Below are 15,469 nucleotides of genomic sequence, written 5' to 3' on the forward strand. Positions count from 1 at the left end.
ATTATCAAATTTGAGTTAGAGACCCCTGCTCTACATTTCATTAAAATCTGTGCGCTGCCAGTTAAGGATCTTCCTGATCCTTTCCATGACGACTTGGCACATCAAGTTTTCATTTAATAATAAAATGGATGTATTTTGTATTTTGTTTGGTTTATATTCAGATATACTTTACAAAATATGTTATAAAATACACTATTATTTATGAATACATATCTCAGATGCAATGGTTGTTTTACATTGAAGCACATATGAATTTCATTTTTTCTTTTTATTTTATATTTTGAATAAATCTGATTCTGTTGTTATTCTTGACTCAATCTCAGCCACTCCTGGTCTCGGTCTTGACTTGGAATTGAAGTGTTCAGGTCTTGTTCTTGATTCGCCTCTAGCGGTCTTGATTACAGCACTAGTGGACACAGTACATTATTTGCTGTTGTAACTCTGAATTGTCATGTATTAACTATATAAACTGTATACATGAAACTGATTGGATGTAATTGCCTGTTATACCATTTTTGATAAGAAAAAACATTATTATATTCAGTCTTTTACAGATGTTGCCCTTCTGTTTGCTGGTCCATTTTATCCTTTCCAGCTTTTTCACAAACTTCAGAAACATATTGAGATGCATATGTTGTGTGGTGAAATAGACATTAAGTATTGAAGTGTTGTGATTCTGTTATCGCAGAGTTAGTTAAGATAGTCTGTAATGTCCATTAGAGGGTGGTGTGCAAGAGGCACGTGGTGTGATCTTTCTAGAATTGACTTAATTGGAGTAAAACTGCTACAAGTCTTGCTTGCTGCCCTTTTTTTCATTGTCTGCATCAAGGGTTATCAATCTTGTCCACAAAAAGCAGGTTTCAGAACTTAAAAAACAGAACAACCGATTACTTTTTTGTAAGGAGAGCTCCTGCTCTGTTAGAATGAAAAGCTACAGCCACATAAGCCCTTTGTGCATACAGTTGGTGACCCCTGGTCTGCATCATAAATTCCTCAGTGGTTATAATCGGAGTCCTAACTGTCATCACAACCCTCTTTGTCTTTGACTCTGATGTAAGATCTTTGTGGTCATGACAGGTTGATTGTTGATGTGTTTATTTGCCCTACATCAAGCTGCAGTTGATTGCATTTCAGTCTATAAGATCAGCATAATTTGATTGATCTGCTCTGTGTATAGGAATTAGACAAGAAGGTGAAATCTATTATCTGTCCTTCGGTGCTGTCTGCTATATTTGCTCATGGAGTAGTGCCACTAAACTGCTTATTTGAAAAGAGGAGCAGCTGTGAGCTCTGTTTCCTTTATCCAAGACTGCTGAATCATTCACTGTACCCCATATGATGTCACCTTACACATACCGTGATACACATTCACACTTATATGGACTATTTTGATTGGTCATTGTCCACAGTTCCTTGGATAGTCATCTAAAACAGAATATGTCTGGGTTGGATTGGAAAGAAAGAAATTAGAGCCATGGCCAGACAGAATGGCTGTTTGTGGGCAAAGTTAGGTGCAAATATTAGCAGAAATCTGTGCTTTGGAGTTTGCCATTAGGGCACACATACATGCATCCCCTCTAGGATTAATTATAATCCTAATAAGAGAGAGAGAGAGAGAGAGAGAGAGAGAGAGACTAAAACTGGAAATTTTGTTCTTGCTTACTTTTGCCTGTAGGTTGAATGCTAAAAGAATGAGTGTAACTGTTTTCTTACATTGCCCTCATTAACCCAAGCTGCAGAAAGAATCCTTCACTGCAGATGTTGTCGAAATCTAACCAGCAGGATTTTAGACAGCAACATTTGCACCCCAGTATCAATGATTTACAGTGCGTTAACTTATCTTTTAAGGCCCTCCCCAAACATTTAATTTCTCCTTTTCTCTTTCTTTCTCGCATCCCCATTTCTTCTCCACCAGTCGGCAGCACTGTTGTCCTTTCAAGCCATCCCTGCCCCCCTCCCCTCTCTGTCTCCTCCTCCTGTGGGTCATTCATGCACCGGTATAGGGTGGGGAGAAAGAGAGAGGGAGAGATAGTGAGGGAGAGCAGTGCAGTGGAGCAGCAGCAGAAGCAGCAACACTAGCGTGTTAGCAATAGCCTAGTGCCATTCGTTCCCTTACCCAGCCCAGCATGCAGACCAGCACCACGGCAGCTGCCGACTCGACCAAGATGGAGGGCTTCTGGAGCAGTTGGAAGTGCCAGGGTACTGTGTGTTCGTGTTTGGTGTGCGGGGAGGGGCAGATATTGGGTTGGTCCTGCTTGGGGGTGTCTATAGAGATGGAAAGGATGAGGATGCATGAGCATGTCTTCATTGGCTGATGTAACCACAAGAAGAAAAGAAAGACGAGTGCGTTTGTGGAGAGGTGCTTGCGGTTATACAGCTAGATAGGTGTGGAACAGGGTACAGGGTGTGTTGCAGCATCGCATGTTGCCATTTGGCATGGTGTCTGCGCCATGATGAAAATACAGGCGGCCTGAACGAGGGGGGTCTGGAACAGCCAGGCACGCCCTTTCTCATCCCCCCACTCATCCACTCTTTTCACAGTATATCTCTGTATCCATCCTTTCATGACACATTTTCTCCTGACTCTACATTCCCATCTGTCACAGTGAAATCATTTTCTGCTGTGTAATTATTCTGCTAGGTGTGCTGGTGGATTTGTATTAGAGGGTTGTTCATTAAATCAAGCTGTCCTAGGCTGTCTAGCTGTACCCCTCCCGCTTTGTGTCTGGCTGCCTGTCATATCTGACGCCATGGCGACCGAGCAGCTGTGATCCAGAGGAGTTTGGGGTGTGGCTACCTATAGCAGGGCTATCTTCATTTACACTCAGCTTCAGTGCCATCAGCATATTTGTCAGCCTAATGTTATTGTGTAGACGGCTTTTCCAGGCATGTTTCTAAGCATGTGTGTATACAGAGCTATTAATAGCTGTCGTTTATTTACCTGGCTGCCTATGGAAGAAAACTATCCTGGAGTAGACAGGCAGCCATCTGAGAATGTTCTGTGGAAGAGGCTTTTGACAGTTGTCACTGCTGTGGCTTGTTCTGCTCCTCAGCTGGCCTCACCTAATTTCTCATTTGTGTCATTCAAGGAGGATCAGAATTGTCTGGATTTATGGTCAGGTTGCTGTCTGCTTGCAATTTTGGGCCTCTGCAGGTCCTGCGTATTTATAGAGTCTGGAATAGGTGTAGTATCGATTGTGATTGGGAGTTTGTTCATGATTATAGAAGATGAATGTAAGTAATCAGTAGTGCTTTATGTGAACACTATGACAGTCTTTCATATTTCACAAACATAAGTTTTAAATCCTGACCTATTTTGCAGGTTTGGATGTTAGTGTCCTCTCCATACTTTCGCAAAAGTTTTTCAACAATGCTGCCATACTAAGTGGTTAATCTCTGACACCCTTTTGACATGTATCTGTCAAGATGTCAAAATATTTTAGTTTCTCACTTTCTTTAGTTTGACACTAGAGAACTGAGACATTAATGACATTAATAAACATAACACCCAATAAAACCAAACCCTATTTCTTATGTAATCTACCTAGCAGGAAAGATGTAGCATTTTATAGAAGCCTTTCCGTATGCATGAAGCTTACCATAGCTTTACATATCAGCCTAATCGTGTGATGTCACTGTCCTCTGTGTATTGATTCTGTGCCTCAGAGAGACACACCTCAGCGGAGAGATCAAGCTGGATCGTAGATCTGCAGTTTCTGCCTCTTTTAATTTTCAGGAAAGCTGTCCAAAAAAACCTGGGCTATGAGCTTAGAACTTGGCTCTATCACAAACTGCCATTCTAGTGGTGCCAGGCACAAATGGAGTTATGTCTGTTCATAAAGGACACAAAATCCTTTTAGTAGAATTCAAGACACTAACCACTGAAACCAGGTCTTCATCCATGTGTTTGTGACACAAATCATTTTGAATCCAAACACAATGCAGTAGGGATACATGATATATAGGGCTGGGTGGCAAAATTCAAAATGTATCATTCAAATTTTATTACGTAATAGTCACTCTTGCCATCTGTGAGCCAATAGGCATTTTTCAAAATCTAGACTGCTGATCTAAGTATCTGGTTTACATTCTGTACACATTTTACTAAGGTCAGCGTTTCTTGGTGTGTAATCTTTCATGGTCAGTAAATACACCCAATTCCTGCACCTCAGATTAATTTCATTCATTCCAACTTTCTATTTGTATTTAAAAAGGAATGTATTAGAAAAAGTATCAGCATTCAGGATTTTGGTATCAAAATTAAGGTATCAGTGTATAAAAACTATAACAAACTATAAAAACTATAAAACTTTTTTCCTCATACAATGACACGTATATTCTCATTAGGGAATAGACTTTCCCGTTATTTTCAAGCTTGCTAACTACCTTGAAACTGACTCAGTGACACAATTTACCCCAGAAGGGGAAAATCAGAGGATTGATTCTCTTGGAGGAAAAATACATTAAGCATCTGTATAAGCTTAACCTGTCATACACTAAATATCCCTTATATATGAAAAGAGCAATCAGTAGTTATTAGTACTGATGTGAACTACAACAATGTGTAAATTATCAGTTGCCTTCATCAGTCTAAAAATTTTAAATCAGTGCATCTCTACAATGTGGTGTTAAAAGATGATTTTCTCACTATTTATGAACATAAGTGGACCTTTACCCTGGACCTTTTTAGAGCCCAGTGCCCATAGATCAATTCTTACTGAGAGTGACCAAAGTAGAACAGATGAGACTGCGTCAGGGGAGATCGCATCAAACACTGAGAGATCCCTCTCCTGTCAACAGAAGGAGAAAACATCAGCCACTCCACACTGCTGTGTTGAAGCACACACTGACTTTGATTTCACCCAATTCAGTTAAATGTAGATCTCCACTGGGAGCAGCTAACCTAGAATTCAAGTGGAGGAACCCTCTGACTGCTAGTTTTAATCCAGAGAGGCAGAACAACTTGCACCAGTTTTAATGTTTGTCAGCAGAGCTCACCAACCACAACACCAATTTAAACACTAAATACTTGGTAAGGACATTTATTACAACATTGGTGTGATTAATTGTTTTGCGCTCAGTTCCAGTGGTAGAGTTAGGTGGGTCAGAACACAAGCTGTGAGCTACTATTTTTAAGATAGCTCCATTTTTAGGAGAACTTAGCAATGATAGTGTTTGAAATGTTTGGCCATAAATCAATTTAAGTCACTAACCGTTTTTTCAAGATCAAAGAGGAACCATCAGTTAAGGGTGTAGGCTCCTTCCTAAGATGATAACATAGCACAAGACACAGCAGAACCTCATGACACCAATGCAAAAGTTATGTCTCCCAGCCCCCATGCAAACATTGGCACTATTCATATTTCATAACACATAGCTCAGAACATGCCATGCTGAATCATACAGCACTAAAGCTGCAGTGTCTGGCCGCAGGCTCTGAAAGCCAGAACTTGTTTTCCTTATTGGACAGTATTGCTTTTTGCATGATATGCATGGTATGCCTATGCTAGTCTTCCTCTGCAACTATAGGGAACCATAGGAAAGAAGTAAGTATCTTCAGTCCCATAGAGGGCACGAAGCTCAAACCCCATGTGTGGTTGGAGTAGTGATTAAACTGGGCATTTAATTACAGGTGATGTAACTGACCTCGTTCTAATGGGTATTCGATCACAGGATCGGCAGCTCTGTACACTCACCATCAAACTGAAGTCCAAACATACAAGTTAAAAACAAGGATCTATAAGATACAGTAAATGTTATGTCATCTAATCAGTGTATTCAAACTGTATATTGTATCCTTTGATATTACTGTATATGATAAATTGTGTGTATTAGGAGAGTGGGGCACAAACTAATACTGGGTGAAATACAACATGGATATTTATGTATTTAAACAGGTTCAAGTACATGCTTTTGGTGATATTTTTATAGCTTTCATATCGGTATTTTGTGAAGCACTCTATATTTGTACTATAAAAATATATATATCGATCACAAAGTTACCTTATAACTCATAGCACAAGCTAGCCAGGCTAAAGTACAGCCTCCACATGGTGGGGTTAGTTGTAGTGCAGTGTTACACTGGACACATCAACTGGACAAGTCTATTTGCCCCCATATGAATTCAAAACAGTCAGTGTAATCAAAAGCTTATTATATACATAATGCAAGTAAAAAATAGTAAAATTTTATTATTTATTATTTCATTTTTTGTTATTTAATCATACATTTATCATGTTTGACATGCTCTCTTTTCATTGATCAATTCATATTGATTAATGTATTTTTACGTATTTTGGTTGCACCACTCATCTGGCTCAAGCATCACAGAATTATTTTTAAATAATGGTGTTTTGCATTTTGAAATGTTTTAAATTTTTAGCCACAGTTACAACGAGGTCCCTACATCTGTTACAGTTAAGCCCAGCTATGGAGTATGTTGTAGCGTTACCACTTACGCTGCTTTTGGCTAAATTATTTATAAAGAGTAGGTGCTGGTGTACTGTGTTTTGTGCATTGTGTGTTTTGCTCATTTCTGTGGTACCTATTCAGGAAATATAATAATAATATAATAATAAATTACATTTATATAGCACCTTTCACAAACCCAAGGTTGCTTCACATAGCAAGACAAAAAAAAACTTACTACTATACCACTTTTGTACATTTTGATGCTTATTTAAAATCTTTTTCTAATACCATTGACACCCAATTTAGAGCCACAAAACAGTTTAATTTATCAATTTTACGAGCATTGATGTGTGTTTCTGCTGTGGAGTGGAGTGTAGAAATGAAAGGTGGTTCATTTTTGTGCTGCAAGACAGAAATATGCCATGTCATATTTAGATGCTCTGTTGCTAGATGCTATTGTCTTTGTTTTGCTCTGTTAATCTATAATCTGATATTGCAGCACGTGGTATGGTTCTCTAAAGCAGCATGTCATCCCTGGCAGCTGAGCCTTGCTGTTTTCTGAGTGTTCCTCTACAGCCCTTCTGTCTCCTGCCAAGGCTGTTGTCATTCAAATTAGTTGGGTGTAATTATGTTAGTCAAGGATGGAGTTATCTGGTGCTCTATTGAAAGGGTTAGTATTTCTCCTCAGCTGACAAGGAAATTGGGCTGTTATGCTTCTATAATGTGAAGCAGTGCTTCAGGCTCTGTGAGAACACATTGTAAAAGTATTGTGACCCAGGCAAACCTAGGGTGGCCTGGGTTGTGTCAGAAGCTGTAGTACTTGTGTTAGACTTGTTTTTTTATGACTGGATCTGACAGTGATAATGGTGGTAAGGGCTTTTTACCCCTTCATTGCATGGTATTGTTATATGGCAATTGTTTTTTTTGTTGTTTTTTTTTTGTTTGTTTGTTTCCTTATTTAGTTATTTATTTTTACTTGGCTACATTTTAAAGTTAACTTTATAAATTATAATGTATACTTTATTTTGTGACCTTATATCTCTGTTGCATTTTGTGCTTCTTTTTTCATGCACACATTACATGGTGAGGTTTAGTGCTGGAAGTCTTATTTTTCATAAATAAACTAGTTTAGATGCTGTCAATTTCATATAAACTGATAAAATGTAATTGTTCCATCATAAAACTGCAATATGTCATTTCTGCTACTATTTTACATTATTTTACATATTTTTCGATGCAGTTTTTAAATATATTTTTTATATTCTTAATTAATTTATGCATATATGGCCATTATATGCATGACCATGTTTTTCAGGCTGGAATAATGAATATGGCAGTGTTCAGTGGCAGTGTATTGGTTTGCTCCCATTAAATGCATTGCAAATTGCAATTCCATTGATTATGCTGTTGCCATATTGCAACATAAATAAGGAAAATTGTCTGTGCTCCATTTACTTGGCTTCATAAACATCAACACAAAGGTAGAAATGCTTTTCACTGGAAGATCAGGACTATAGCATGCATGCATGCAGTCCTCGTGATTCCAAAAGGAACAGTCTTGCAATAGCTGTTATGATATGTGAAAGCGTATGTGGACAATTTCTGTTTAAACTCTTCAAAGGGGTGCCCAGTTCAAAATGCATAAGCTGGTGTATCATTTTTCTTGAGAAAACCATGTCACAATGTCAATTTTCAAGTGACTTATCTATCAAGCATATTTTACCAATAATTAAAATGAATTGTTTTTAACCAGAGTTTAATGTTCTGTTAATCAAGCATCCAGACGAATTTTTGGTTCATACTGTTGTGTGTGTTTTTATGAATAAACATGGAAGCAACATTAATACAAAAGGCCAGTATTCCTGCGTAGATTTATTGTGTGTGAGAGTTTAGTACATTTTCTGGGGATGCACATATTTTATTCTGGGGTTATTATGTTGTGTAATGTTGAAGTCTTTAAACCTTCGCTTTTAGCTCTAATTTTTTATAATTGCTTCACCTTTAGCACCTCATTAGTGTCAGTACCAGGTTACATACTAATGCTTTTCATCTTTCATGTGGGGCATTTTTAATTGCTCTAGATTAGCTGTAATAAGCTAATTTCGTGTTTAGCTTTTGACAGTTCGGGGCTATACTGTCAGTGGTTGTGATGCCCTAAGAGAGTTTTAGTAATGCCACACTGTCTGACTGATTGGGAGCTGCATTAGCATCCATATCCCTGTGCTTCCCTACTCTATCCTCCATCCTGCCTGATCCTTCCCTTCCCCCTCACTTCATCAGCACCTCGTTACTCCGTCTGGCAGGCAGATCTTTCTGTGTGACTGAGAGAGAGACAGAGAGAGAGAGAGGTATGGAGAGAGGGATGGAGCGCGGTCACTATGGCAACTGCATCGGCGCTCCACTGCACCCACCTCCCGTTTCTGTGGCGACGGAGCGCCATTCAGAGGAGAGCCTCCTCCTCCTCAACATATTTTCACCATGCGCACTTTAATGCGAAATTATGTGAAATGCTGTGAACACTGGAGAACCATTGATGTTTGGGATTGAGGATGTGTGGGTTTGGACATGTATGTGCATTTGTCTCCTAATGCATCATGCACTGAACTACAAGATGGACATGCACAGTATGAACTGAATGTTATGTGCATGGGTGTAGTTTATGAATTGTAATGAAACACGTTTCAAGTTATTATTGGCTAAAATAAACCATCCTGTATAAATAATAAATGCTCTAGCTCTGTGTTCATAATGTATAATGGGGTATTGACCACACCCTGTTGTTCCACACTCACAAAGGACCACGACAAGCTTGTGGAAACCCAGGTGGTACCATTGTGGAGGTTTCTGGAGCATTAGCTGCATTAGCCAGTAGCTTAGTATCGCCCAAAATAATGCTCCAGTTTTCAGCTGGCTAGAAGAGAGAGAAAATTGACACAGATCTGTGTGTAGATAATGAATATGAAATGTGTGGTCAGTGACTGTGATTTAATCATTGCTGCACCTAAATGGTTATCAGTACTAATGGATCATTATCGACCACAGTATTGATTATGATGTTGTGAATTTTTGATAGGATGCTGTTTTCACTTTTGACTACTCTATAGGAAGATTTGTTCTTTAGGCTGCATAATGACATAATAGTAACAAAGAAAAAGGGAGCAGACTGGGATGGGAGGTGGATACAACAGATGAGTCCCATATGGGGAGCTATTAATGAGCTGTGTGTTAAGGCGTGGTCATTCTTTCCACTTTTTCTGTTAATCTTTACTCTTCAGTTTATTAAATGTGCTATCATATCAAACATGAGATTTCTGTGTCATTTTTGAGGCATGATGTCACACAGCCGAACCATTGCAGAAACATAACTCACAATGATGATTCTTTGGAAAATTGCTCAGTGCACCTTGAAAATTCAAATTTCACCACAATTTGATTTGATCACTTCATCAAAATCCAAAAAATTTACACAGTTGCCCAGTCAATGAAAACAGAACATCTATTTTTTTTTTTTTTTTACATTTGACAATACATAGAGAATTTTATTTTGGCTAACAATAAAGTGATGTATTTCCATACCTTTGGCATATAGGACTGCACAAATTAAATCATGGTAGCTTTCAGTTCTGAGTACCTGGTGCCAGTCTGTTGCCATGGCCACCGTGCTGCCCTTAGGCGAGGATTAGGCTCCTCCAAGGGAGACTGAGGAATATGTGCAGAGGCCAAAGAGAGAGAGCGAGGAAACAAAATGGAGAGACAGATGGAGAAGTAGGGTGAAAATATAAAGTAAAATTACCCCCTGCTTGGATTTTAACATATTCTCCAGACTGACTCATATTATTTGTAGCACTTACATAAACTGTCAGTTTCTTTACTACAGTTCCTGTTTTATGGTCAAGTCATGGCAGAGCTGACTCAAAAGTTGATTTAGATTAGTGATTGCCAGCCATAGTCACGCAAGACAGACAGAGTCAAGTGGGTTTTGCTGCTAAATCTGGTCAAAAGAAGCATATTTGGACAAGAACGGGCCATTTTTATTGATGTGTGACATGACCAACCACAACTGGCTATTTTTGTGTGATGTAGGGTGATTGTCAAAATTAACAACAAAAACTTGTAAAAATGAAGCAGTATATGTCAATGAAGCAAATATGTGACGATATCTTACTAGCTGCTAGAAGCTTTAAAGATAACTCCTGAATAAGATTTAAAGAGTTATGCTGATATTTTTTCTGTCTAGAAGCTGTGTTTTGCTTGTTGTTGTAGAAAGAAGTCAAGAGCTTGTAAATGTTTTTTTCCTGTTGCACTAGTGGTGAACTGTGACTTTTAGAGCAAGGCCTTCATGAAATGAAAACTGGGTCGAAAAAACACCTTTACAATAGTTCTTGGTGCCCCTTATGGGATTTGTAATAGTACGATAGCACTAAGCTGACGCTGGTGCACATTTTTGGCTGTTTTATATATATATATATATATACACACACACACACACACACACATATATATATATATATATATATATATATATATATATATATATATATATATATATATATATATATATATATACTGCTGTTTCATAGATGCACCTGACTGACAGTTAAACTATGGCTCGTATTGTGAGCAGAACCAGTGCAATAAATTCCCCCCATGACATACAAAAATACCTTTGAAGTCTTTCATAATACAGCTCTAGATCTTGAAATAGGCAGTAAAGCTCTCCCCTTTTTTTTTTTTTTTTTTTTTTAGTTCAGACTCTGCCCAGTATATGAGCCTTAGTTGCAGCTCAAAAGAAAAATATTTCTTGGTAATAAGACTTAAAGTAATTTCTTCATGGTATAATGCACATCCTCTTGCACATCATAACATGTTGATGATGGTAGATTTCACTGACAGTTCCTAATTGTGTTGGAGGTTAATTCAGTATGTAAGGCCTTTAGTTCAGCTCCTGAAGGCCTAACCACTGGGTCCATTTGCATGGTTGTTTCTACTAGATACTACAGAGAAAAATATTAATTGGACTATTTTCAATTCAGCGTTTCAAGATTTTAACTAATTTGTTTCTAGCTATAAATTAGCCGTTTGAATGGCCAATGCCACAGGCCCAAAGGTTTACTACATACTTCTATAACCTAAGAATAAGTCAGCTAGTTTGCATCGTAGTTCAAATAGTTACTGAATTATAAGCCCTAGTATGTCATAAGCATGGGAGTTTAATGGGTTAACAATCACATATGAGCACTAAGACAATACCTGTGAATACAAATAAAGATGATTATGGTGAGTTTAGATAATAATGGTGATTCTATAAATATTCATGCTAATAGCCAATCAAAATGTAACCGACAAAATTCTGATAGTTATCGCCATCTTAGATCTGTGGACAGAGCATCTGAGGTTGAGGTTATCATCCTTCTAACTTGACATCTACCACCGTCCTGTTTGGCTACAGAGTCTACAACCTTAATCCTCCCTTGATCCATCAAATCATTGTCTACAGAGATTGATTAGCTGGATCAAGGGTGTAAGAGTTAGGATGAAAGATGAAAAAGCTGCAAGGTGATGTATTTATCCATAAGGAGGGTTGATGACCACTGATCTAAATCAGCAGCGTGAGTGCTGTCATGACTCAAAGATGAGACAAGAAGTACAGTAAAGAACCTGACATGCAAAACATTATGTAATTGCTGGAAATAATATGAGTCAGTCTGAAGTATAGGTGGAGTATATATTCAATAGAGATTACTTTCTCTATCTAGCTCTATGTAGCAATGGAGCTTATTCGCTTATTTTTGGAGGGGTTCTGGGGGCCTTGCAAGTTGATGATTAACTGATTTACTTACACACTCCTTCTCCCTCTCTCTCTCTCTCTCTCTCTCTCTGTAGCGATGGAGCTGTTGTACTGGCGAGACCTGAAGCAGACGGGATTGGTGTTTGGCGGTGTGTTGTTGTTGCTCTTCTCTCTGACACAGTTCAGTGTGGTCAGTGTAGTAGCCTACCTGGCCCTAGCTGCCCTCTCCGCCACCATCAGCTTCAGAGTCTACAAGTCTGTGCTTCAGGCCGTGCAGAAGACTGATGAGGGACACCCCTTTAAGTAAGCACACTTATGCATAGGTCTGCATATATGGGGATTATTGGGCACAACCTCATGTTAGAATCATTTCATAGATTGATCTTTAATACATTTTTTATGCAATTTCAAACTATTGAAAACACTATTTATGTGCCTGTGCAGGTCATATCTGGAGATGGAGATTTCATTGTCCCACGATCAGATGCAGAGGTATGCAGAGAACACCCAGCACTACATTAACAGCACTCTGAAGGAGCTGCGCCGACTGTTTCTTGTGCAGGACCTGGTGGATTCACTAAAGGTAACCTTTCATAGCCTAAGTGTCTGCTCTGAGTACAACAACAGTATGAAGGAATGCTCATCAGGAAAATGAGTCCACTGCTTGCACTATCTAACATAGTTTTTGTATTGCTCAGTTTGCAGTGCTCATGTGGCTGTTGACCTATGTAGGAGCACTCTTCAATGGCCTCACTCTGCTCATCATGGGTGAGACCTCAAGTCATATGCACATTAATTCAATTAACAAAATCCACCATTAATTATTAGTGGAACTGAACATTTTCACTCCTTTTCTATAGCTGTGGTGTCCATGTTTTCCATGCCTGTGGTCTATGAGAAATACCAGGTAAAAGGCAGATATTACTACACTATATAAAGAAGGGGATAACAGTGTGATCTTTTCTGTGGTTTTGTGCAGGGCACTCCAGATGACCTTAGTTAGAATAAAGTTCACCTCAGAGCAGTCAAGTAGTCTATGCCATGAACATTTTTGCTGTCCTGACCATTCAAATGTATAGAAAGGCATATTGGTTGTTACTCTTGCAAGCCTGTCATCAAAAAGTCTAGTGCATTTTGCAGTTTTATCTTACTAATAGGAAGGGGCCATTGGACTGTGTAGGTTTGTGTAGGCTAGAACAAAAAGCACATCCATTGTGAACAAAGTGCTGTGCATCAGAAGGAAAAGCCCAGCCAGATGTGGCATTAAAAACACTGTGTGCAGAGTTCAGAAAAACACAACGATATCCCCACCCTACCTGTTACTGCAGATGCTCCTCTAGTTTGTCTTCTCTGATCAACCTTATCTTCCTCTCTCTTATCTAGGCACAGATTGACCAGTATCTGGGCCTAATAAGAACTCAAGTAAACTCAGTAGTGGGAAAGTAAGTATTTCTGCTTGTGTCACTACATTCATCCAGAAATATTTATCTTGCATATCTTGCATAAGGTAATTGTACCTTACGGTGTGTGTTACATGTGTATTGCATTCCACAGGATCCAGGAAAAGATTCCCGGGGCCAAGCGAAAGGCTGAGTAAAGTCCAAAGGGCAGCTGGAGAATGCTAGGAGGCCCTGACCAGCCCTTGCTTTATTACAGGGAGAGCTTACTGTTGGTCTGAGGGTTCCCCAGCACACACACACACACACACACACACACACACACACACACACACACACATATATATATATATATATATATATATATATATATATATACACATTCAAATGTACAAGTTACTGGAGCATAGTTCTACTTTGTGCACACTGTGGTGTCTAGAGCAACAGCCAAGCCGTTCAGAAGAAGTCCCACCCTTGCCCAGTATCCATAGAGGAAAAAAAAAAAGCAAAACGCATTGCATTGTCACTCAAGCACTAAGCTCTAGTGAGAAAAACAATCAATGAAATATAGGAACAAGTTGAAACAAAAAAAAACAAAAAAGACAAAAAATGTGTTTTTTTGTGTTGCTTATTAAGTGCATGAAGTCAAGAGTCTTAAGTGCTGATGCATTTCTTCTTTTCCTCTGGTTTTCTTTGTTCTTGGCTTTCTCGGCTATGCTGAAGACATTTCTCTGTAGTGTGTGAAGGATCTCTTCAGCTTTAGTGCTCTCCTGTGATAGTCTCTTCTTCTTCAAGAAAAGTCAAAAAAGCAGCTTTTTTGTCTCTGGGGCTTCGGGTGGGGTTTCTCTTCTCTTAATATACCTACATATTACTTAAATAACAGCTAGATGCGTGGACCTGCTGAGGTTTACCTTCTTTGTGTGGCAAATATTTAGCAATGTTCTGAATAGGTATGATAAACTAACTTGTAGTGTGTTTCTTTTTTTTTTTACACACACACACACACGCATATATATATATATATATATATATATATATATATATATATATATATATATATATACACATACATATATATAACTCGTTACAGTAACTTCCAAGACTCATGGTTTTAGGTACTGTTGTCAGTCTTCTTTTAAGTAAAATGCACATGAACAAGAGAGACGGAGGAGGAGGAAGCGTAAAGCGAATGAATGCCAGCTTGGTGATTCTGTCCATCTTTGTACTATGTTGAGTGTAGTTCTTCTTAGCCATGGACTCTTAACTATTTGCACTTAAAATGTACTCGTATACTGAATGCGGAAATAAATGTTCTTAAATGTATACTGTCTATGTTCTTTTCTTATAAGTGGCACATTTAGCCACCTTCTAGTCCATTCTTATTGTATCTAACCAAAAATAACTGAAATTTTGCCATTCAGACTCTTTGACTACATATGCCATTCTGACAAATGAGGGAAAATGCATTGGACTGAAACAGCAAACACTTTATGAACCGATAAGTCTAATTTAGTCTAATAGTTCACTGTGGCAAAATATATATGAGAATGGCACCCGCTTTCAGCTTGCAGTGCCACACACAGGCACTACTGTGCCAGGAACAGGTGGCACGGATGTGGATGCTGTGTTGTTCCAAGAGCTGCCAGACATGGCACTAGAGCAATTTGTCCTTCAACCCACCAGGACTCCACAAGATCCCCAATATATTCCCTTTTAGAACCTAAAACCCAGATAATCAGTCTTAAGAGACCCTAGAGCAGTGGTCACCATCCAATAATATACACCAATCAGCCAAAACATTAAAACTACCTCCTTGTTTCTATTCGTATTGTGCTGTAAGCTGCACTTGCTATATATGTGCACTTTATATTTC

At 38.6% G+C, this 15,469-nt stretch overlaps 1 protein-coding gene across 2 annotated transcripts in view; it reads left to right on the top strand.

Annotated features, from left to right (window-relative positions):
* The window catches only part of rtn1b (reticulon 1b), a 55,948-nt gene extending 41,029 nt beyond the window's left edge, over window positions 1–14,919 (top strand). Inside the window, exons 1-7 of one of the 2 annotated variants that reach the window (XM_017710481.2) lie at window positions 2,006–2,199; window positions 12,295–12,502; window positions 12,644–12,782; window positions 12,898–12,967; window positions 13,060–13,106; window positions 13,583–13,641; window positions 13,754–13,837. In XM_017710481.2, coding sequence (XP_017565970.1) covers window positions 2,127–2,199; window positions 12,295–12,502; window positions 12,644–12,782; window positions 12,898–12,967; window positions 13,060–13,106; window positions 13,583–13,641; window positions 13,754–13,796 — 639 coding nt within the window. In that variant the 5' untranslated portion in view covers window positions 2,006–2,126 and the 3' untranslated portion in view covers window positions 13,797–13,837. Of the gene's footprint in view, window positions 1–2,005; window positions 2,200–12,294; window positions 12,503–12,643; window positions 12,783–12,897; window positions 12,968–13,059; window positions 13,107–13,582; window positions 13,642–13,753 lie in introns of those variants that run through there. The other variant, XM_017710480.2, reaches the window with a different exon arrangement.
* The last annotated feature ends 550 nt before the right edge of the window (window positions 14,920–15,469 follow it).

Source organism: Pygocentrus nattereri, chromosome 4, assembly GCF_015220715.1.
Source record: "Pygocentrus nattereri isolate fPygNat1 chromosome 4, fPygNat1.pri, whole genome shotgun sequence".
Taxonomy (NCBI): domain Eukaryota; kingdom Metazoa; phylum Chordata; class Actinopteri; order Characiformes; family Serrasalmidae; genus Pygocentrus; species Pygocentrus nattereri.